The sequence below is a fragment of the Osmia bicornis genome, chromosome 10, assembly GCF_907164935.1.
Source record: "Osmia bicornis bicornis chromosome 10, iOsmBic2.1, whole genome shotgun sequence".
Taxonomy (NCBI): domain Eukaryota; kingdom Metazoa; phylum Arthropoda; class Insecta; order Hymenoptera; family Megachilidae; genus Osmia; species Osmia bicornis.
The window spans coordinates 4,900,657-4,925,844 of record NC_060225.1 but is presented as its reverse complement, the minus strand read 5'-3'; the positions used below and the strand labels follow the sequence as shown (position 1 = coordinate 4,925,844).

The 25,188-nt window shown below is 38.3% G+C and overlaps 2 protein-coding genes across 2 annotated transcripts; both read left to right on the top strand.

The window, feature by feature from the left end:
- Positions 1-276: 276 nt before the first annotated feature.
- On the top strand, positions 277-5,248 carry LOC114873867 (apyrase). The gene is made up of 12 exons (XM_029182620.2): positions 277-311; positions 668-826; positions 1,748-1,973; positions 2,656-2,772; positions 2,865-2,945; positions 3,236-3,437; positions 3,497-3,605; positions 3,671-3,765; positions 3,821-3,975; positions 4,051-4,236; positions 4,686-4,780; positions 4,848-5,248. Exons 2-12 carry the CDS (start codon positions 726-728, stop codon positions 5,107-5,109), a joined length of 1,629 nt encoding a protein of 542 aa, XP_029038453.2. The 5' UTR covers positions 277-311; positions 668-725; the 3' UTR covers positions 5,110-5,248.
- Positions 5,249-6,912: 1,664 nt separating this feature from the next.
- LOC114873849 lies at positions 6,913-20,113 on the top strand. The gene is made up of 3 exons (XM_029182584.2): positions 6,913-7,452; positions 14,983-15,067; positions 18,998-20,113. The coding sequence occupies exons 1-3, from the start codon at positions 7,411-7,413 to the stop codon at positions 19,609-19,611; spliced, it is 741 nt and encodes a 246-aa protein (XP_029038417.1). The 5' UTR covers positions 6,913-7,410; the 3' UTR covers positions 19,612-20,113.
- The last annotated feature ends 5,075 nt before the right edge of the window (positions 20,114-25,188 follow it).

Below are 25,188 nucleotides of genomic sequence, written 5' to 3'. Positions count from 1 at the left end.
TTTCATCAGCTATTATTTCTTATTTTTCACAAACGAACCTCTCACAAGCCAAAGTGCATAATTAAATTTCTATATTACACCAATTTCTCTAATTTCTGTTTTCTGAAATAAATCAAATTTTAATAAAAAATTTGTTAATTAAATACTTGTTAAAAGAAAAGTTTACTCTTAGACCTTGCCGTTCGTCTAAACAAAATAATAATATAACTGTCTACTGATGATTTTTATCGCTGTTGTATAACGATCAAAGTATGTCTGATAAGCTGGATCTTTGAGGTAGACAGTTTTCGACGAACGTTCACTGCAGACAGGTGTGTTTTGTGTTTTATTCGTTTCTAATTTTAATTTCGATAACCTTGCTGCTTTTTTCTTAAAATTAAAATTTTCATTGACTTCGCCAATGGTATCTTTATACTCCCTTCCGGAAACTTTTTACTGTACCGTCGTTTCACTATAATAATCGTGAGAGAGGAAACATTGTTTCTTTTCAGAAAAGAAGTAAAACAAATGAAACTATTTCGACACACATTTTCTTTTATGCTTCCATTCAATATTTCTCTTGCGTTCGCAAAGAAATTTCATGCAAATTAATTGATTTCTCTGCTCAAAGATTGGGCGAGCTTTGTGTCCTTTTTATTCATAATCTTTTATTTTTATCTTTCGATAGGGTCTCGAAGAAATTAAGTTTGCATTGAGGAGAAGAAAAATCGAGGATTCGATCCACGATGCAATCGTTTTTATTATTGCCATTTCTGTTTCAAATATCTCTGGGAAAAACGGATTTATTTCAGCTCTCAGTGATACACTTGAACGATTTCCACGCAAGGTAAGTCACAGAGTCGTCTAATTAATTTTTATTCAAACAGAGTGTATCAATATTTGAATAAAAATTAAAAAGGTAGTCCGATTTAAGTAAAGTTAAGTACGATAAATATGAAACGTAAATATTGAAAGTGTAAACATTGCGGGATTAACTGACCTATTGATCGAATGCCAATCGTTAATCATTCATCGATAATGAATTTGCATCGCGATTACATAAGCATCGCGGTAGGAAAAGCAGTAACAATTGATTACATAATCGATAGCTAAAGAGCGGAGGAGTATGAAAGCGATTAGTGTTTGTACAGTTCGCGATTTGTAAAGTGAAATCACAGGGTCATGGGCACGACGATTTGGGTTAATCGTAAGCATTTTTTATCCGCGTTCCTTTTTCTATCAGCTTCATTGCTCAATCGTCAGACTGTAAATATTTCCATTCAGTTCGTGAATAGTCTTCAACTAAAACAAGAGAGAGATTATCGAACTCCTGTAAAATGATTGACCTTCTCTCTTTTTTTTTTAATTTTGCGATGAGGTCGGTAGGCAGGAAGGGTGTGCCTCTAATAAAAATTAGTTATTAGAAGATTTGAGTGAGGAGCAGGAAAATTTTCAAAAAATTTTAACAAAATAATCAGAGTAGGAAAATTTGTGAAATAAGTTGAAAGAGCACTGGGGGCACCAGTGCACATATAGGGTAAAAGCCAAAGAATGTAGCTATACTAGATGTCAAGGAAAGAAAGTTAAATTAAAATCGGGGGCTCTCTCCATGGTCCGTCGCGCCGCCTTGGGGGTCTCTCCCTGGTCCGCCGTCCGAAAAACTCATTATATTACATTTCTTATCTTTTTATATGTCACCCTAATCGCTGTAAATTACATAATTATTTTTATTTTACCGTTTCTGAGGATCTTGTAAAAATCTTTTTAGGTTCGAGGAAACGGGACCACGATCGGGAATATGTCACAAAGGTAACGAAACGGAATGTATCGGAGGAATCGCGCGGGTAACGACGGTGGTGAAAGAATTAATGAGAGATAGACCAAACGCGATCTTCCTGAATGCCGGTGACAATTTTCAAGGGTCATTTTGGTACAACGTGCATCGTTGGAACGCGACCGCAACCTTCATGAACCTGTTACCGCACGACGCCATGGTAAATTTGATTAAACGAAATATAAAAAGTCGAAATCAAGATAGCAGCGAGTTCCTTCTCGATCGTACACCGTACGACCCGTTTAATTGGGTCACAGTGTTAACGATCGATTATTTGAACGAAGCTTTAACGAGAATTCCGCGTGAAAGCGATAAAAACCCCGAACGGATCGTCTCGAATTTCGAGGGGAAAAAAAAGCAGGAAGAAGGGTGCAATCATCTGTTAATTGAATCGATTACGGTGATTCCAATAAAGAGCGTAAGAAAATAATGATCCTATCCGGATCGAAGTGAATTAATTGGTAGGAGGAGATGGATTAAACTTAAAACAACTGAAAGAACGATTAATTTCGTAATTGGTACGAGGGGAATGATAACAGGATGATAATCAATTTTCAATGAAAATTTTCGATTAATTTCATATATCTTTTCAATCATTAACTTTCTAAATCTTTTTAAATTAATTGAATTGCTAAAGAACGTGCAGAAGATAAAATATAAATTCACACTCTGGGAGCTATACAGATAACGATATAACAATAAATCAGTTAATTGAATCACAGATAATCTTATCGAAATTTCAGAATTGTGGAACGATTATTCAAATAAGTTTATCTTATCTGACGTTTAATAAATCACAATTTCTAAAAATGTTTATTTATAAAGAACGACAATCCTTGCAGACACTAGGAAATCATGAATTCGATAACGGAGTGGCGGGTGTGGTACCTTTCATGAAAATGGTCAAGGCCCCGATCGTGGTGACGAACATAGACGCGTCCGAGGAGCCAACAATGCAGGTTGTTATTCGAATTTCAATCAAATTTAAATGTATTCTAGGACATGATTGAATTTTCTATCAAGTGTTACGACAGATATCGTTGATTCTCAGGGTCTCTACAAGAACAGTACCATCATTGAGAGAGGAGGTAGAAAAATCGGAATCATCGGCGTTATTGTAAAAAACACACCCGTTCGTATTCGCAATAAAATTTTCTGTATAAAACTTTCGTTCAAACCTCCGTCGGTATAATTGAATGATAAATCATCCGAGTAATCGACGAATTCAATTTTTTCTCTGACGAATACGACAAACAGGGTCGTTAAATAATTTCTTACCGCGGCTCTTAATCAATTTGATACGATTGAAACGATCTCTAAGAAAACTACCGAGCAGATGAGATTACATAGCCGGAGGTTTGACCGGAAGAGTGACTCGAGTGATTTCCCGACGCTGTTTAATTGAAACTTACGAATCGTCAGAATATCTCCGTTACCGAGAAATTAAAGTTTCTGGACGAGGTAGAAACGGTGAACGAAGAGGCACGAAAATTAAAGTCCCAAGGAATTGAAATTATTATCGTCCTAAGTCACTGTGGCTTAAACGTGGACAGGAAGATGGCAGCTTCCTGTCCTTTGATCGACGTGATCGTCGGAGGACACTCGCATACATTTTTATACACAGGTAGATAAGAATAAATGAATGAATATTAATAGAAAATTAACAATTACGAATTATTCCAGGAACAACACCTCCTTTCACCGACCTCCCTGAAGACGTGTACCCGGTGGTGGTGGATCAAGAATTCACGAAAAGAAAAGTGGTGATTGTCCAAGCAGCAGCGTTCACCAAGTTAGTATCTGGAATAAATATTCTTTGTGGAATTAAATAAATTATTTCATTGGTGTCGTTGTTAGGTACGTGGGAAACTTGACGGTGTGGTTCGATAAAGGAGGGGAGGTTGTCCAGTGGGATGGAAATCCAATTTTTCTTAGTCACTCGGTCGAGGAAGGTAATTGAATATGATATTTTCAATGAAGCTGATTAAAAATGGAATTTTTATTCAGATCCTGAGACAGTCGAAGCTCTGGAACCCTGGAAAGAAAGCGTAGACGCTAAAGCATCAATCATAATTGCTCCCTCCAAGGTTTTCCTTGATAATAGGTGTCGCACAAGGGAGTGCAATTTTGGAAATCTGATCGTTGATGCTATGGTGGATTCTGTACGTGAAAAGTATCTCTCTAACGTTGTTAAATATAGAATTTCTATATAATTACATTCCCTTAAACGTTTGCAGTACGTAGACCAAGCAGAGAACCAGACCTTCTGGACATACGCTGCTGTCGCAGTTACAAACCCTGGGGGAATTCGTGCCTCCATTGATTCTATTGGTAGAAACATCACTTTAGGTGATTTGATAACATCCTCACCCTTTGAAAACACATGGGACGTTCTTGAATTAAATGGTAGCTGCATCAAACAGGTATCTGTAATAAATTATGTGATTAGTTTTTATAAACTATCCAATGTAAAACTATGTTTATATATTAAATTAGTTAAAAATGTATTTTAATTTTGAATTTACATTGCCCCTGTTAGGGATTGCCTTTACTACCGAGGTGTATGGATTGTTGCCATACTTCAGGCGCTTTCCTTAAAATCTTCATAAAAGTTTCTTCATTACAAATACTAGAAACGAATGGAATTATAGTATGCTCAGGACTGAAAATACCTTATAAACTATCTGAGACTGTCCAATATAAACCTATGTTTATACATTAAATTAATTAAAAACGTATTTTAGTATTACATTCAATTTGAATAATTTATACTGCCCCTGTTAGAGACTGCCTTTGTCATCGAAGTGTATCGAGTGTTGCCATACTTCAGGCGCTTTGTCTTAAAATCTGAATAAAAATTTCTTCTTTACAGACCCTAGAAATGAATAAAATTTTAGTATGGTCAGGACTGAAAATAATTTATGATACGAATGGTTTACCCAGAAACGCACTGGATGTTAAGATAAGGTAAAAAATGTTTGTTCATTTGATTTTATAAATTGTTTCAGTCTTATACGAGTAATACTTTATTCAGGTGCCGAGCTTGTGAAGTGCCGAGGTTCGAGAACTTAGTGGAAGACGAATGGTACAGGATAGTGGTTCCAAACTACTTGGTCGCTGGCGGAGATGGATTCGACACGTTCGAAAAGTGCGGCCGAAATCACAAAGTCGGATATCTTGATTCCGATCTGCTCGCAGCGTACATGAAGAAAATCAGTCCAATAATAGTTGGAACCGATCGTCGAGTGATTGTTCTGAAGACTATCCCATCAAGGAAAGAACAGAATTTCTTATAGAGTCAAAGTTACAAGACTTCATTGAAAAATCATAACAACCGAATTGTTTCGGTACATTTACTTTGAAAGGGAGCTCGTTTCAAGCGGAGGGAAGAGTACAATGAATATTGTAATTAATTAAATTATTTTCTCCAAATAATTTGCCTCTAATTATTCAAGCATTGTCAAATCCAAGATTTTTAAACTTTATTCAATTTCCTTCCCTCAGCCTTCCCTTAAAACCTCAAAGTTTCAAATTCAAGAAGAAAGGCCAATTGTACTCGCCTGATGGATTAATTTCGCGAGCTTGTTCCCCGCAAGTAAAAAAGTTCCTCGAGAAAGAAGCGGCGACGAAAATCTCGCGTGATATCGTCGTGAAAGCAGGAAACGTTTGGCCGCTTATCTCGCGGTATCTTGACATCGCGGCAGGTGAAGCATTTAAATAATATATCGAACAGGTGAAATAGCAGCTGTTCGTCTGCATCGTTGCCCTCCGCCAGAACGCGTGAATCGCTTTGTAGTGCCGCGAGAATGTTCCTTTTTACGCACGAAATTCGCTTTAAGCACTCTTCTCTCATAGTGACACAGTTTCAACATTTTTCTATCTTCCTTTTCGTCAAAATCTAACAAGCGTGACTGAAATATTAATTTTAGGTTATTTAAAAGATTTTCAGTATAACTCTTTCAGCTGGGAGATAAAGATGGTAATAAAATTTTGTTTGGAAGAATCTTGGAAATAATTGGGGAGATAAGAAATATTAATAGACAGATTATCAGGATTAATCGAAGCAATAACATCTGGAAGTGACAGATATGAGCAATAATGTACACCGGACGGATCAGGTCGTAAATATTAGCCTAAATTCTCTGTTCACCAATCTCTTAATGAACACTCTAATCCTCGTCTTAAAAGTCCACGATTCAATTTACGGAGAATATATGACAGGCCAACAGCTGCTTCTCAATTCCTGAAATTCCTCTGTTCATCCACGAACCATCCAAATACCACCTGACCAATCTATCCCCAAATGTTCAGCATCCTCATAACCCATCAAACTGGATCATCCAGAGAGTTGAATTAAAATGAAGAAATCATAAGATAAATTATGACTCAAATACAAGTGGTATAGGTAAAGCAATGCAGAGGCTACTGCGGTGTCTATAAAGTCATAATCAATTAAATCTTACATCGATAAATCCTGATCAATGAAAACAGTGCGAAACACCTATTCAATTTTGTTGAGGAATGCAGTGTCGCCACCTATAATACCGACCCAAATGAGGCCCTCTCGACATTACGTTACATGCCTTTTTTTCTCTATAACGTTACACTATGTAGTTTTACTTATGGTATTATTAAAGTAGTAATAAGTTCAGAATACGGTCGTGTTAATAATGGTCTTACCCAAACCCTAACAAATTTCATATTTCTTCCGTTAAACCCATTTGAAATCCGCGGTTCTCCAGCTCCTCCGACTCCTACAAGATACATCCATGATCAGCGAGGAAACTCCACTCTATCAAAGAAAGAACACCAACAACGGTGAAGCGGAGAGAGAGAACCGTATAAAAAGCATAGAGGAGAAACATCAGGAAAATACAGTGGGAAGAAGTAGAGGGGTACGTGTGCGAGAGAAAGGAAGAGGATAGACTGTGCGAGGGAGGAGGATACTCTGCGCGTTCCAGCAGGGAATCTGGAAGAGGGGAAACGTTGGTAACCGTGGTGGGGAGAAAAGGCAGCTGCAAGCAACTGGTGCAACGGAGAAAGTTGCAAAGGATAGAAGGAGATGGTTATACTGTCATGGAGGCAGACCTGCCTGCTGGTTGTTCGTCGACCTGCTCCCTGCTTTACCTGACACCGCTCGCCAGTGTTTCCATAGCCGCGTACACCGATGGATCGACTCGGGATCCTCTCGTGACTCCGTTGAGCTCGCCACGCTCGGATCGTCACCCCCCAAGTCGAATAAAAAAAAAACCATTCGGAACGATCGCGGAATTTCGACTTGGAATTCGAAAGTTTGTGCCCCGTGTAATCCGTTGGACAAGTCAAACGAGCACAGTGAAACAGAGGTAGACGAAGAGTGACACGTTGCGATACGATCGATCCAACGTAGACAACTTCTACACGCGTTTACGAGGATCGAAACAACAATGTGCTCGTGACAGAGAGAGGGAAGGATCGTTGGTCGGGTTCGGTTTCATGAGGAAAGTTCACGTTCCCTTGGACGATTTTTTCGTTAGACTTGAAGAAGACTGAGGAAGGAAACGGATAAAACGTGGGCGTTGAGTGATTGTTGTCGGTGCTAGTTTCCATCGGGAGTCATGAAAGATACCAGCGATACGATGAAGGACGACTTGCCCGCGGTATGTAATATTTAATCAATTAGAATCATCTTGTATTCATCTTAACCCGAGGCCTTTAATTTCAACGAGACTCGAAAGACGAATCTTGAGGTATGATCCTGAAATCATTTGATCTTTAACCATCGAACAGCGTGCGGTTGAAAGAACGATAAATTAAATTCAACACTTTGATGGCGGGCGTCACGTGACCGTCATTTTGACGTTTAACGTCTTACGTCATTATTCGCTGTACCAAATACTAATTACACTTCAAAAATTATTAAGTCTTATCCGGGTTGGGATTTGTAAATGATAGATATTAAAAGAATTCTTACAAAGAGAATTATAAGACACTCATGAGAAAGTAATTCCATGATACAGTAACACCTTGTGCGAAGCGTGTAGTGGCCCGTCTATGGGGTCCCGTACAGGAAACGCGTTCTAACTCACTCTGCATAATCCCGAATGAAAATTTTCATTCATTTAGAGCTCAAAGGGTATATAGAACTCATGTTCCGTGCAATATTTTTGCAAACAAATGTTCCATAAAGGAGATTACCCCGCTATTGATTTCTCTTTCATAAAATATTTCTTCAAAGGTTATGTTTGCGTCATCGAATTTGATACACTTTCCCGTTGGTGTATAGCATTCAATTCAACAGGAATACGCGAACCGAACGACCATTATCGTCTATACTGCATTATTGAACGTGTGTATGTAAATTTCCATTGGACGATGTTGTTGGTTTCTATAGCTCCCGGTGTAGCCGAGTTTTATTCGACTCCTTTCACCAGCGAAATAGAATTTTGCTGGCAATTTTCTTAAGCTGTCTTATCAAAGATGAAACAAGTTTGCTTTCACGCAGATTGCTGGTTTCTACGGTGAATACCGGCGGAAACGTTATTTGAAATTCAGTACCAATTAAAAACTTCAAACTTTTCAGTTTACCATAAAGCTTGCTCGCTTAAAAGCTCAATTATAAAAAACTTTTCTAACCTTAAAAACATTCTTTCTCGAGATCGTTAATTAAAAAGGTCTCTAATTGTAAGAGCGTTCCAAATATTCTCAGAATATTACAAATGCAATAGTTGTTCTATTAGAAATTTTAATTACGAATTCTATTCCGTGTAATCTGGAACGAGTTCAACGTTTTTAGAGCAGGTCATACATATTTCAATGGGAGATGGTTCGAAGAGAATTATGGTAGTTTTCAAAGCACTGATTCTCGAACGGGGACGATTATTAAACTCGCGAAATTACTATTAATACAGTTGACGGGAACGCATCGACTATAATTGGTATGCGCCGAGTACCATTAACGTTTTAATTAGGGGCAAAGCAAGCTCGATACACGTCGACCGACATTTCCTCTACGGTACGATCGATGCTTTAGCATTACCAGCTAAACGGCAACATTCTATTTATAGTACAAACACACTTTGTTCTCCGGGGTCGAGAGCGTACTACCGAAAAGTCCTTCTCGTTGGAAATCCAATTAACGCCAGTCTCCACAAGGATTTTGATTCATTAACTTTCTTTCCGCTCCTCCGTTGCTTTTTATTTTTGTCTCAAAAAAGAAAATTTGAATCAAGGAACTATTATATAAAGTATCCAGTAGCGTAACTAGGAGGGGTTAAAAGAGTCAGCAGTTATTGGTATTAATTTTTTTATTTTCCATTGAATAGTTTTTGATGTGTATAGAATCCAAAATTGTAAATCTTAGGTTAGATTAGTATCTTTGAGAGCATCCTGATAGGCCGTCTCGGTCGACCAATCACATTACGAATAGAACCAATATGGCGTCGCGCTAACTTGCAAAATATGCTAAAAATGCTCGATTTTAAATACGCATAACTTTTAAACCTCTGAGTTTTTAAAGTTAGGAATTACATTTTTTAATTCTAAAATGGTAAATGGAAAGGTCAATAATTTCGCGTTCTTTAAAACAAAGTTTAACCAATAAAATAATTTTTTCAAACAAGTGGACTTAATACACTCCGGCTGGGAGATTCAGATATTTAAGCAATTCGACGGAGTGAAAAGCAGCGGAAAATTGAAATCGATCCACCGACAGTCATTGTGATTCCGATTAAAGTTTCAACTACGTAGAAAACCGCAATCTAACCAAAGATCGACGCCGTCTCTATACACACGGTTTGGTTGTACGTGTGTATATCTAGCCGGAAGGGAGAAGTTCAAAGAGGAGAATACACGGTGGAAAGTAATATCAAGCCAGTAGGAACTTATGCGGCAGCCGGCGTGTAATCGCACTTTGTATTTTATCAAGATCCTGATGCGACGGTGAATTATGTAATTGCAACGACGCTACCCCTCGAGGGGGTTCCGGCCGCCATTTTCTGAAACGTTGAAAACCGCTCCGCGGAAGAAAATGTTTTTCCCCTCTTTGAGGCTGGCTTGATACGGAAAAATTGCGGATGAAAAGTTCCCCGCTGGAAATTGCAGAATGGTTAGAGGAGGAAAGAAAAAAAGCTCGCGTCACGTTTCTTTCAACGTTCGACGGAATCGAGGAGCCGGGAGTGGGGGGATCGTGTTAATTGGAAAGCGACAACTTCAAGCGATACAAGCTTTTAATTACCGACCTCTTCGTCGAGCTTATTCAAGAATTATTCATAAAAGAGAAAACGATTTACATTTCGATTAAAAATTTTCATGCTGGTCTATTTAAAATGACGCACCTTATGCGTCTTATGATACATGCATGACACAATAGACGACGCACCGGGTGCGTCTTGCAATAAAATCAATTAAAAGACTAAGAATAAGAAACTTTTATCATTAAATTCTCTTATGGAGAGTTCTGACATTTATATCGAAATAAATGGAATTAAAAGTTGGTAAGGATATCCGTGTACCTATATATCTTCTAGTGGGATTGAATTTCCGGAACAAACCGTGGAGAAAAGAAACAAAGTTCAAAGGAGGAATAAATAAAAAAAAAAAAAGAACAAAAGAGAGAATTGGAAAGTTTTCGGTCGCGAAATAAGATTCCATTTGAAATTTAGATTCCGCGTTGGCGGAATGCGAACCGGGAGAACCAGAATGATTCAACGAAGGGGGAGGAGATTGTGGAGGAAGCTGGAGAAGTTGTTGAAGCTTTTGCAAACTCTGCAACAAGCTCGGATGATTCGTGCAATTGGTCGCAACGTAGCAATTCCAGGGAAGGAATTTTCATTGAAATCTACCTTTCGATCCGGCGCGTTCGGGATGTTTATTTAAAATCAGGCGAATTCCTGGGAAACGAAACGGAACGGAAAGCCGCGCAATGGGTATCGGTAATAAAGCGATAATCGACTAATCGGTAGGAATAAATGCAGGAAACGAGCTTCCGCGTACCCGTGATTCGGTTAATACAATTTTTATTCACTGCCCGTTTTTATTGGAACGACCAGTTATTGGCAGGTAGTGATATCAAATATCGATACTCTTACACGGTGCGGATGTGCAGGGTACCGTAAAGAGGCGAACAAAACATGGAGTTCGCCTCGTAAACGATATATGTATATATTGGTGTATCGTAAATACGATACCGATACGGGACAGCCAGGTTTTGCATCCTATAAATCGATTTTACACCAGCCACCGATAAAACGGGATGGTTAACGGAATCCCTGTTGTGCAACGAATAAATGCTCTCTCGACGGAGAGTTGAGAAATTCGAATAAAGAGGGAATCGGGGATGAACAAATACAGGGGATGATTCCTTTCGACGAGTAAGGCTGATTTAACGCGTTCACTGTGCCATTGGAAATGGAAATATGGTAAGGAATACGCTTAATAATCCTGTTTCTAAAAAAAGTAAGGAAAGTAACGTAACGCGTTTTTTAATCCTCAGACGGCGGACCATGGAGAGAGCCCGCTTCGAGACGGCGGACCAGGGAGAGAGGCATAATTTTATCTCCCTATTCACCTCGAACTGAAAGTTTTGAAGCTTGAAAGATTACCCCATCCCGGCAATATAACAAGAATTTACTGTAGTTAATTTGTAATACCAAATAAATAAATAAATCTCGACAGTAAACGATGTTTTATTTCTTGGTTAATTAATTTAATTTCCATTGATGTTCCAGGGGTGAACGTTCTGGCTATTAAAATTCCTTTGGATTTGCAATTTAGATCGATGACAGACAGGGAAATAGCGGAACTAATTTGCGCGAACGTTTTATGGATAAATTAGTTGCGTTTATCGGGCATTTATGCGCGTTTAAAATTGATAAGCTTGATGAGGGGTTACTAGCCATAACGAGGCTGATTCGCGATTAACGTTTCACGAGTAAATTATTCGGGATTAACGCGGAATAGAAACGTTTCGTATAGTAGAGTTGAAATTTCATTATTAATTGAAGATTCACTAAAAAATTCATTGTTTTAAACGAAGTACAAAATTAAATTAAATTAAATTAAAATTGTGTCCGCCGTCCGAGGGTTAAACTGTGATCAGGATTTTATTTTGTTAACGAGCAAAAATAATTAATTATTTCAATAGATAAAAATCCCCATTCTTTTAATTAAAAAAGAATCTACTAACGAGTGTTTATTTATCGTCGAACATGAGTTAACAAGAGCGTCAGTTTTATACGTCAGTTCTAAGCGCTTTAATCCATCTTCTTGTACGTTCATTTTCTACCTCGTTACAGACGTTTATTTAACGAGGTACGTCGGTCTATTACGTTCCCCTGTTGTCTCTTATTTTCATCGCGAAAACGCGACGTTTGAAAAAGGTGAAAAAAGGAAATCAACCAACCAACACGAGCAAGCATTTTCGTTTGCGTGCGTTCGCTATCAGTGATCTTACAGTTTGCCCTACCACTGTTTTAATTTATTTGTCACACGATCGTTGCTGTAATCGCGTTATTACATCTAACCGTTAGTTTAACAACGTGGCAGTTTTATTCAACTAACACTTTTTTTCTAATTTTCTAAATGCTTGAACATGGTTCTGTAAGGGTTGCAACCCCTAATAATTTTTTTCTAATTTTTTAAATGGTTGGAGATGGCTGTGTAAGGGTTGCAATCCCTTTAGTATAAAATGAAAACTTCCATTTTATTTTCTGTAGAATTATCTTTGATTTTATTATCCTTCGTACGGCGGACCATGGAGAGAGCCCAATTCTAATTCAACTTTTTACTTCCTGCCAGAATATAAAACCCTTCAATTAATAATAAAATTTTTCTATTTTATAATTTTCTGACTCTAAAATTCCCTTTGATTTTATTATCTCTCGGACGGCGGACCATGGAGAGAGCCCAATTTGAATTCAATTTTTTACTCCCTTCTAGAATATAAAACCCTTTGATTAATAATACAATTTTTCTATTTTATAATAATTTTCTGACTCTGAATATTACAAGCCCTGAAAATTCTTAAGAGCAATCACCAGAGAATATTATATAATTAAAATATAATTAACTAAAGTTTCTTTGAATTTTTATTTATAACTCGTGATGAATTATATCGTCGAATTAATTTCCCGAAAAGTGTGCATTATTTTTTACACGCTCCTCGGCATTTCCGAGCATGTTCGATCGTCGTTTATTACCTCGTTTCGCGAATGAAAATATATTTTTTCCTCTGCTCGTTGAGGGGTTCTTTATTTTTCCACGTACCGGGCCAGGTTGCTCCTTCTCCACGAGGGTTTCTCTCTTTTTCTTTTTTCAGATTACAATGAAGCGGACTCTCGAACCGTACGATCGATCCGATTCCCGTCTACGTTTTAATCGCGCATAAATCGAGCAATCCTCTTTAATTACGGCCTGCAAGTTGTTTCCCCGCCACGAGGATTTACATATTCCGAGCTACTTTGTGAACTAACGGACGAAATCGCGTTTCTTGCTCGATTAAAATGCATACACCTCGCTACTTTCTTCTCTTTATTATCATCGAACGTTTTATTCAAGATCATCGAGGAGAAATCAGAGAAAATATTTAAAATATATTATTTTTATTATTAGAAATTTTTATTTTAATTTCAATTTTAATAGACGGGACAATAGTGTAACATAAATGAATTTTACAAAATTTTGAATGAATACTTTCCAGAATTGAGGGTTGAAAGAATCACGGAAGGAATTTGAAAATCAGATTTTCCTGAGGAAAAGAAAAATTTTGGGAAACGTTTATGCTTTCCCTGGGTAGAAAGAGGGTAAAATTTTCCAAACACTTGAACGACCGTTCTGCTACCGAGTGGCCAGTTTATGGCTGACCTTGGTCGACGGTAAATTCGTGAAATTTATTGCCAGCCACCGGGGGTTGGTGGTGGGTGCACGTGAAAATGAGTGTGCACCCTAGTGACCCAGAGACACCGAGCAATAAACGTGAAAAGCATCGGTGGCTGATCCTCTCTGGCTTCTGGCCATTTTTTCCTCCCTTTCCAATTTCACGCTGTCATATTTACGATAGAGAAAGGTTCCTTCCTATTTAGAGGAAAAGTCTCGGGTGAAAATCTTATGCAAACTAAAGAGAAAGTGTGAAATTACTATGAAACGAAGAAGCAAAGGATAAAATCGTGAAACATGAAAGAGGGATATAAAAGTCATGGAAGGAAATATTTAAGGGTAGGCGTGGATGCTTAAGAGGGCATAAAATCATTAAAATTTCGAATAACAAACGAGGATTTTTAATATAGCCATAAAAGTGAGAGGAGAGAAATTGTCGGTAGAAAAAAAAGCGGGATCTTCTTTTTCAAGAAAACGAGGAGTATCCATCAGAAGGGTTAACGATTGTCGGGACTTCCTGTTGACGGGTCTCGATAAGTTCGAAAATTGAAACGGCACGAAAAGACAGCTCCGGCGAACCGGTCCCCGCAGGGTGGTAATCGTGTTAACCAGCTCCTCTGTAATCGGCCAACGTTAATTACGACTTTCTCACATGCAATAACGATTGCAACTGAATTGCATGTTGCAAACGGATCCCCGTAAACGTTTAATTACCCTCGATTTTTCCGTAAAATCCATCGTTCGTTAACCAAGGAATTAAACGGTGCCATGGATCCTTTGAACCGTTACCGGGGCTCTTTAATATTTTTTTTTAAACAATTAATAATAAAAGTCTGCGATTTTAATTCCTAATGCAATAATAAAATTAGTAAGCTTGATATTTTCTTATTTTTTGAAAAGACCCCCTTTAGAAATATAAAAATAAAAAATCACAAAATGAATATCAACGATAGGTAAATGAATTTTTAGGGGTAGATTTGTCATTTTCCTTTAAACCGTTCTTCGAGGTTCTTTAATTTTTCCTAAAAATAATTAATAATAAAAGTCTGCAAGTTTAATTCCTAATGCAATAATAAAATCAGTAAGCTTGATGATTTCTAATTTTTAGAAATCCAAAAATAAAAAAATCACGAAATGAATATCAACGATAGATAAACGAATTTTTAGGGATGGATTTGTAATTAAAATTCTTCCGAGATTCTCAATTTATCTAAAGAAGGAAAGAGGCATCTAACGTAGCGATAATCGAATCAAGCGACGGTAATTTGTTCGAGTGCCTTTTAAAAGAGCTTTCTAAAAGAAGTTTCCAATTTCAGGACACGTTGATGGACTGCGAGGGTGACGGCGGAGGGTTGGAGGATCTCACGAACGACGTCGCAGATTCATCTCCGACTATTCGAGGTAATTAAACTTTCATTCTTCACCCTACCGCGTTCCTTTTTTTTATCCACCTTCTATCAACGACAAACCCCGAATGTTTTCGTTCAAATGGGGTGATTCTTCGAGGGGTTGAAATCGAGTAGGTTTATATTCCAGCTGAATTCTCCTCGATCCCGTAATTGTATTCTTCAAAAATATAATAACCCGAAAATCTTGAAAACTTTAACCCCTGCGTTTCATCCCTTAAATACAAATACATCCAGAATTCGCGTTTACAATCTCTCGGATAAAACGTTTTCAATTTCTTTTCGTCCGGAGAATCTTATTCACAGTCGCATCCGTGTTTTCATCCCCCGACTTCCGTTCACGAATAATACCATTACCCCCCCTCCGGAGCTATTTATAAAAGCGTGCAAACAAGTTTCTTGCAATGCAAATGCACCCCGGAATATCCTCCTCCTCTGTTTCTGTTCCTAACTACCCTCTTGTTTTACACCCTTCCTCAGCCCCCTCCATCTGCTGGAAAGCAGTGCATTCGTGCACTTTATTTGCTCGTTAATTAGATCGTCGAGGAGAGGAGGCAGGGAGAGGGGGGTTAGTGGACGTGTAACGAGACAGAATAATATCGTTGATAGGGAGGAGAGCGAATGGGGGTTGCTTCTGGGAAATTGTTAAGCTAAATAAACGTCGGCTTGCGGGGAGGGAAATTGGAAGGAATGCAATTACTGGGACCGGTACAAATGCTGGAATATTTTCTCTCTAATATCCCCGGGATGGAATAATTATTTACACCCGCAAGAAAACGTCACTCTCTTTCATTCTAACGAATGATAAAATGTGTCATTAAAATGTTTCTTATAAAACTTATGGAATAAAATATTTCCAGAGGACACAATTAGAAAAGAAATACTTGTAACTTGTAATTTTTAATAATATAATAAATTCCAGAGTGTAAGGAGCAGATCGAGGTGAATGTTAATCGATACAGTTTAAAGTATCGCGTGACGAAAAATTGGCCCAGTAATTTAGTGGAATTACCATTAAGAGGCGAAAGACACGGGAAACTGGTAATTAGGAACGATTCGAAAGAGTCGCTTGATTACAAGCTGGCAAACCGGGGCATATTTTGTCGCAAAGTCATCGATGGTAATTACCATTGATCAAGTGCCATTTCGTACACTGAAGAGAATTTTCTTTACGCCTTTTCCCGACGATGGAACGAGGAACGTCCGTTTCATCGACTGTTCTCGAGTACCGAATAAGAGGTCGAGAAGAGGGTCACCGAAAACAGGGATAATCGAGTTTCCCTGGAAATATGGGAAATTCTGTTGCTCCTTCGAAATATTGCCCTTTTGGGAGTATACCTGCTTCCCTGGGATCCGCAGAAATCCAAGGATAGTTTTATTGTACCCGTCGTAAAGGGTCGTGTCTCTTCGGTGGGTTACCTTTTCCGTCCCTCTTCGATTTCCCTGGGAATTTCAATGAACGAATGTCCTAATTTTTTCATCGAAATATTTTTCTATTTAGATCACAAATTTGAAATAACGGAGGAAGAAATTTTTCAATTGGTACCATTTTTTTAACCGGATGTTGGGGATAATTAAACCGACCCCCTGTGTATCGGTAGGGCGCACAGATAACGAGCGTGTCGCAGGACTGTTTCAAACTCCATTTATAAGATTCATTAAAGTTCCGCGGCTCGTTACCATTAATCACGCGCTTCGCTTGTACGCCACGCCCTTGGAAAATAACTTTTCCCTTAACGCAGTTCGAATTCACTGACCCCATTTTCAGAGATATGAATTTTATATGCTAATGCGAACGAACGGACGTCTTCGCGAGAATTTCAATCTTCCGACGAAAAGTTCGGGACATAAGCAATTTCATCCCTGCCACACGCTGTCCCGTTGAATAATAGAAAGGGCAAATCGAGCGTTTCCATCGAATTTGTCGCGATTTACGATCAATAAATTTTCTCGAGACCAAACAGCCCTATTCCATCCCGTGCCCCATCTCCATGGATCTTCCATTTTCGATGGGTTCACTGATTTTTTCGACGATTTATTTCAACGATCTTCGCGTTATCATTCGTAAACTTGCGAGATTGTCCAAGTTTATTTCTCTTTTGGACTTCTTCACGATTCGATGGGGGAACATCATTCGTGAAACTTTTGTTTAAGAGTTTGCTTTCGAATAAAACGAAACAGGGTAATGTAAACGAATAAGAAACATAATACGATGTGTTTTTTAATTTTCGGACGGCGGACCATGGAGAGAGGCTCAATTTTAATTTAATTTTATATCTCACATTGTTTTCTTTCATTTAAAAATTATATATTTAATTGTAAAACAATGTCCTTGTATATTTTTTGTGAATGCGTACCCAAGTTTCATATTTCTTCTAGCTTTTAAAATAATTGCAAATTGTTTCCTAGAGAGTATCTTTTTTCGATAGACACATGGGTTACCCTTCGAGACCTTTAAATCGTTGACTAACCTAACTCAATCCAGCTTCTCCTCGTCCTGAGGGAGCATAGAAAAGAGACATTTAAATCTAGGTATCCCTGTGGGAACGTCCGGCGTCCACGTCCTGGGGGGTTGTCCTCAGGTGGGAAAAAAACAATGAAGTCGTTCCTGACTGGTCCAGACTCTATTCTGGTGTCAATGGAACGAAAAGAGAGAGAAAAAAAAGGAAGCGGCTAATGTGTAAGGCTTCTGAAAAAAAAACAAAAAAACAGTCCTATCGAGGGAGAAAAAAATCGTCTGGTTCGTGAGATGAACGTAATCTGGTTTCCTTTTCAACTTTATGCAAAACAAGATCTTAATCGAAACTCGTTTACTCCATGAATTGAAATTGAAAAATCATAGAATTTCTAATTTTCTAATTTTTATTTGAATTTCCTTGAAAGTTGTTCGCTGGCGAAACGTCGTTTATCAACAATCGTATACTCAATTGCTTAGGAAAATACGGTCTATTTATACAAACGCAATTTCCATAAGAGAAACGCAAATTTTGCTTTCCGACTACTCTCGCGGCGGCAACGTGTTACATAATTCATAGAAGGTACTTCCTCGTTCAATCTCCGCTTCTGTTTATTCGAAAACAATCTCTAAATCGTCCTTGGTCTCCCACAAAATGTTTTGTATGTTTAGACATACAAAATGAAACTAATGCGAAGTACGAAATCGGTTAAGATCCGGGCTCTCTCCATGGTCCGCCATCCGAGAGCGAACCTTTCTCCAACGACCCTTTTCTCACACTCTAAAATATTCCCTTTCAATTTCCTTTATTCCACCAAAAATTTCACCCATCGTTTCCCAAAGTATCGTCCCGTCTACCCCTATCGATGCCCCTCCCCCCCCAAAGCAAACATCGGTCGATTCCCCCGAAAAATATCTTCTCATAAAATATTCGTTAATTGAACACCCTCTGCACGGATGATATCCGCTAGGTTCCCAGGAACAGGTAAGCACGAACTGGCCCTACCTGACGTCCCTTCACCGAGGGGTTCTCACAAGGGGTGCGTGTACATACATGTACACACTAGTTCCGCGCCACAACGGAGAGGATGAAAGAAAAGAGAGAGAAAAAAAAGAAGAGAGGCTCGTGCGAAATTCGATGATTCGCAGGACGGATGATGGGGTGGGTAGCGACAGGTAGTTCCCATGGGAGGTTCATGGTGCACGATTCCCACAGGAGAGCCGCGAAACCGGGCCACCGAGTCGAAATGAAATTCCGGTCGACGATATCCTCTCTTTGATTCTTTCCAGAGTCCCTGGTGGTCCCGATTTATCGGACACTGGTTAGTCTTTCCGTCTTTCATACTCGTTTAGCGATAGAAAACTGGACGTATCCTTTGTAGGGAAAATAATCACAGCTTTGATAAATATTACAAATGATACTCCAAGTATTTACATTTCAGTAAATATTAATCTCTTCCTTTTATATAGATGCTGCGGAGAGGTTGCTGACGTTGTTGGGGGTGGACGAAGACGAGGACCTGATGTCGTCCTCCGAGGACGAGGGTGTGGAGCTGGACGATTTAGAAGATGAAGAAGAAGAAGAGGAAGAGAACACCAGGTTATTGCATCAACTGGTCGCTTCATTAGCGAAGGAATTGAAACAACAATCTCATCAGAAACAAACGTCGACCAGGATCCTTGGTAAAAGTTCCTTCAAGGACTCTAAGGAGCACACAGAGACCGGTTACCTGGATCGTGCTTGTCTTCAGGAACAAAATTTCAAATCGACCAGCTGTTATCGCGAGAGTTTGCCTGACAAGTGCCAGAAACAAGGCTCTTCTCGTTTCCTATCCAAGGATCATGGGTTTTTAGATTCCCATGAATGGGTGAATCCTTGTTCAAGGATGAATCAGCAGGCAGAAGGTGGTAGCCATCAAGTATCCGGATCTTGGAACGCTGGTTGGGATGCATGCGCCACGGAAGCTCTTAGATATCTGGTCGAAGACGAAGGTCTACATCCTCATCATCCCACGGTGGTGGCCATGAAGAGCCATCTGGAGTTGCAGAGGGAACGAGCCTTATTCGCTCAGTACACCGCGTAAACGAATTTCGGATCTTATCGAAGGGCGAGAGACGGTATTTTTTTAAAAGCAAGCCTGGTTGACTTTCACCGAGGGATGCTTTCGAGGCGAGGGCAATCGCGAGAAGGAATCGATTCAAGAGAGAGGGTGTTTCCGGTTTCTGCTTTGGGGATTGAACGCGGTGAATGTGGGCGAGAAGCTGGCGAAATCTCTGCTCTTGGAAAGCTGGCCACCTGTTACGATATCCTTTGTAAGAGGATGTTCTTTTGTGGATATACTTCTCTGATTCGTTAAGGTGAAAGAATCATCAACAGGTATCTATCATTCTATTTGTTAACAAGAATCGAAGAGTTACTTCTGGATGAGTAGGAACACTTTCAAGCCTTTCTAAATTATTTATATTAATTTTGGAAGATTTTCAATCTGGATGAGTAGGATCACTTTTAATCCTTTTCAAGTTACTCATATTAATTTTGGAAGATTTTTAATCTAGATAAATAGGAGCACTTTTAAATCATTACAAATTACTAATTGCCTTTCAATCTGGATGAGTAGGATCACTTTTAACCCTTTTCGAGTTACTCATATTAATTTTGGAAGCCTTTCAATCTGGATGAGTAGGATCACTTTTAACCCTTTCTAAATCACTCATATTAATTTAAAACTCTACTAAGCCATTCCAAATTACTAATATCAATTTTGAAATGATTTTAAAATATTTTACAAGAAGAAAACCATTTGAAATGAACCATCATTAGAAATACATCATTTTGAATTTTGAATTAATTTAAATTCCCAGCACAGAATAGATGTACAAGTGTAAAGGGTTAAAGTTTCATCAACCCCATACTGATGATTCTTCTAAGAAGGTACATTATGTACATGGTTTTCAATAGCCTGTCCCACATTCGCTTTTTCAATCATCTCGAGTCATCAGGATCATCCAGAACGACAATCTTGCCCGAGCAGAAGTTCCTGCCACGATAAAGTGGAAAGAATCTCTCTTTCCATTCAGATTAAAATGCATTCACCGTGTGTTTGTCAAGCAAACGACGCGCTTTCATACGTTCTCAACCGTGAGACTGTGCTCGTCAAGTGAATTCGAACTTCACCATAACTTCAGCCACTCCGTAGGGTTGCGCTTTGGTACCAAGCCACCCTTAAATATAACTTTTCATCAAGAGAACGTCACTTCCCTTGGGACGTTTGTCTCTTTTCCATTTCAAAAGTACAACATTTAAATTTCCAAGAAAATTTCTTGTTTAAATATTTTCAAGTTTCAAGGGTGGAACGATTGAAATCAAAATGAAAATCTTCAGTTTTATACATTTTTTATACCTTCTTTTTTTTATATATCGCCATTAGTTGTTAAGATTATCGTCTCTCTTTCTTTTTTTTTTTCTTTTTAATTACACGCATTATTTATTGTATTTGTAACGACATAGGATTAAGATACACGCGAAAATTCTCTCTTCTGACATGCTTTCAATCCATTCGACGTTAGATTCACTCGACGAGAAACGAATGTCAATAAACGATGTCAATAACAGAGAGAGAGAAAATGTTCATACGCTGGATCGATATGAACGAAGAAGAAGAATTTTCAATTTTCATCGCGGGGTGTGTTTTTGACAAATTCTGCAAGATTTTATATTCCGATGCGGTTCAACTCTCTGAAGGGGGGGGGTGAGAAATTCAATTTAGCTGTTTCGTGTTTCCAAATATTTTCGGTCATGGTTTTTCAGAGTCAGTGGGTTGAACAGCGAGGAAAGTGCGAAGAGACGTCCGTCGAAATCAAAAATGAAATATTCTTAGGCTATTTTATCGTAAGAACAATCACGAACGAAAAATTAGGGAAGTTAATGAAATTTATTAATCGTCGAATGGCGAAAAAAAAGATATCTAAAATTTGAATAATTGAAATAGAAATAAAATCCTAGAATTAAAGTTGGTCAGCCGTTCGATGATTAATTTGCATAAATTGTTTAAACGTAGCATCTCATCCAATATTCCTACATTTATATAAATTTCACCAACGCCAAGTGCCTCCGTTTCAATTCAATTCCACCCACCTTTTCCATATTCTAAAGTGAATTAAATATAAAAAGTTTGAAAAAGAAACTGAACGATGGGATGCAACGTTTGATGAAATTCAGAGATGGTAAATTGTATACGATAAATTTGAATCCAGAGTCTTGAATGAAAAATATTTTCTTCTAAAGTGAATGGGATTACCTTGTTTTTTGGTAGACAAGGTGTTCGACGAATCGTATCGAGTGATTTTAGATTGATGATATTTCCTTGATCGTAAATCACTCGTTTCAAAAAATCCAAGGTAATTCTGTGGTCACGACTATTTCGAGTCGTATGATGTTCTTTAGAAACAATCAAAAGGGACGTGGAGATGGTCGATAATTAGACGCATCGTTTGTACATATGTATGATATATCGTTTTAACTTATACACGACTATTGTTACTTTTACAATAAATCATTGTAGATAACATTGACCAGTAAAATAAACGAACGCTAAGTTAATTAATTATTTCGTGTACTGTTTCAACCTTCTTGCGATCCTTCCTTAGGAGGAGGATTAATTCCTAATAATAATCTAATGGAAATTATAATTGAGATATTAATTAAGAATAATTATTCCATTGTATGGAATCTAATAATAATCTAATGCAAATTATATTTGAAATATTAATTAAAAATAATTATTCCAATTCCAGATCACAGACACTTCCCTTCCTTTTGAAATTTGGATCCACCTCGACCATTAGGTGCTGATGTATAGAATCTAATAATAATCTAATGCAAATAATAATTGAAATATTAATTAAAAATAATTATTCCATTTCCAGATTATAAACACTTCCTTTTCTTTTGAAATTTGAATCCACCTTGACCACTGATGTATAGAATCTAATAATAATCTAATGCAAATTATATTTGAAATATTAATTAAAAATAATTATTCCATTTCCACATTATAGACACTTCCCTTCCTTTTGAAACTTAAATCCACCTTGACCATTAGGTGCTGATGTATGGAATCTAATAATAATCTAATGCAAATTATATTTGAAATATTAATTAAAAATAATTATTCCAATTCCAGATCACAGACACTTCCCTTCCTTTTGAAACTTGGATCCACCTCGACCATTAGGTGCTGATGTATGGAATCTAATAATAATCTAATGCAAGTTATAACACAGACATTAATTAAGAATAATCATTACATTTTCAGATTTCACACACTTCCCTTCCTGTTCAAATTTTGATCCATTTTGACCACTCCAAATCCACGGAAATAGAAGGGGATGGAAAGGAGGATGAATCTCGATGGGTCGCCGGTGAACCCATAGGAAAGGTTCTATCTGGCACGCGACCAGCTTGAAAAGAATCCCATGGGCAGGTTTATCGTGGTTGCTTGCCACGGGGATCTCTACGCCAATGGGGCATCTGGTGTCGGGTTCGTAGCACATGCCATGCATCTGCTCCGTCGAGGTACTTTTGTTGTCTTCTTCGACGTTCGTCCGGCGAAAATAAGTCGAGGCTGCTGTTACCAAGGGAATCTATGCTTTCTTACAGCAACCGGAATCATTCGCGACCATCTTTCGCGTGAAAGGATCTAGTTGAACGATAATGATCCCAGGCAATTAGCGATCAGTTACTTTTGTCGGCTACTCCGATCCCAAAGACTAGATTCCTTATTCAGGACTCTGGTCCGATGGGAAATAGATCATTATCTTCTATCAACTGGATATCTTTGTTAAAATATCGCCAACTTTCTGAATTAACGACATTTTGTTAATTAGAGTAGCAATTCTTCATTCACCCTCTGATGGCGGACCATGGAGAGATCCCCAAGACGGCGGACCATAGAGAGCGCCCCAATTTCAATTTAATTTCATATCACTTTCATTTTCTAAAATTATTCTTCAAATAATTATTCTCTAATGATCCAACTTGAAAATTTGCAAATTACCCTAACGATCTATAATCTAGCTCAAAACTTCATTAACTTCTCCAAGGTGATCTCCCATCACCTCGACCGTTGGGTGCTCGTAATTTCTCCTACCGAGTCGAAGGAATCGTTTCGATTTTTCGGGTAGGAGAAGAGGGTGGCCGTAAGGGGAGGGAACAGCTGTTTCTGGGTAACCGTCAGGTGGTATCCCGCGCTCGTCAGCTGCGGGGGTGAGAATACGAAAAAGGGTTGAGCGGTCTCGGATATTTTTCGACCACTCGAAATTCTCCCGACCAGGTCGATCGGAAAATCGAGACACGAATATTCCTGGGATCCAGATTCCTCTGCTTCCTTTTTTTTATCAACGCCTCGTGGTGTTGAGTGTCCCGCAGATGCTCGGGATCAACGGGTCAGATATCTCTTCTCCGAGGGGGATGAAATTATTTTTTGCTAACGAGATAAAGAACGATCGACGTTCGTGTTTTTAACATTGAAGCACCTTCGAAGGATCGTCAAACGAACCGTTTAATGGAACAGGAAGAAAAAGTGGCGAACGAAAGCGTTGCTGTCGAGGATCAATTTTTATACCGTGATTCAGATAAGAACGTTTACTTGAAATTTCGAAGGCTGATCGATTCTTGTAATGCGTTAATTAAACTCGGCGAACCGGTTGCATCCTCCTCAAGATCGAGAGGATAGCAACGCACGTTGATATTCGCCTCCATCCAATTTAATCGTGCGCACAATTATCTCCCACGACGTCCAGCAAATTATTCATAAATTACAATTCTAATTTGGTAAACATTACTTTGGAAATTATAGGTGTTTCAACCGTGAAAAGATCCTTCTTTGTTCGAAATTCGAGTGCCTTTCACCGTTTCAACCTGGAGGAGCCAAGGTGTTCAGCACGAGCCTGGCCCTAATCAAGGATCACTGTTTCCTGGCAGATGTTTCTGATTTTCCAAAACGAGGTCCTTTTTTTTTCTCTTTCTTTCAGTCGTTTCTCTATTATTTTTAATAGCAATTCGTTTATATCTATTTTTCAGAATCATTGGGTCTATGAAGTTGCAAGGAAGTTTGATGGAATGACGTTGTACAGAGTGGATTTAATTGCGAAATGATTGTGAAAAATGGACATATGTGTGCGTTGTGATGGAAAGGTGGGCCAAACTGCACGGTACGGTTAGTAGAAGCCGGCAGATGTATACTTCCGGCAGCTGTAAGAGCGGTGTCGTGTGCCTTTATACTGCACGCGCCGATTGGCCATTAAAGAATAGGCGCAGCTGGGGGATTCGATGATTTCCAGTGAAATCAATTTTCTGACCCTGACGATCGATATTTTTGATGGTCGATCAATTTTAGGAAAGATCAACTTTAATAACAAATCGTTATTTCGTTAACTTCTAATTAGAGGTTCATCGATAATTTCATGACATAAAAGTATCTTCAATTAGCACTTACCATATATCAATTTAAAGCTTAAAGTTTGAAGAAAATAACTGTATAAAGTTCCTTTATTTTTTTAAACCATAAGCAATTGAAAATTGGATAATTATTAATGGACCTATACATTGATTGATCCTTTGTTTCAACGAAGGACCAGCCATTTTGTAGTAAAAATATCGA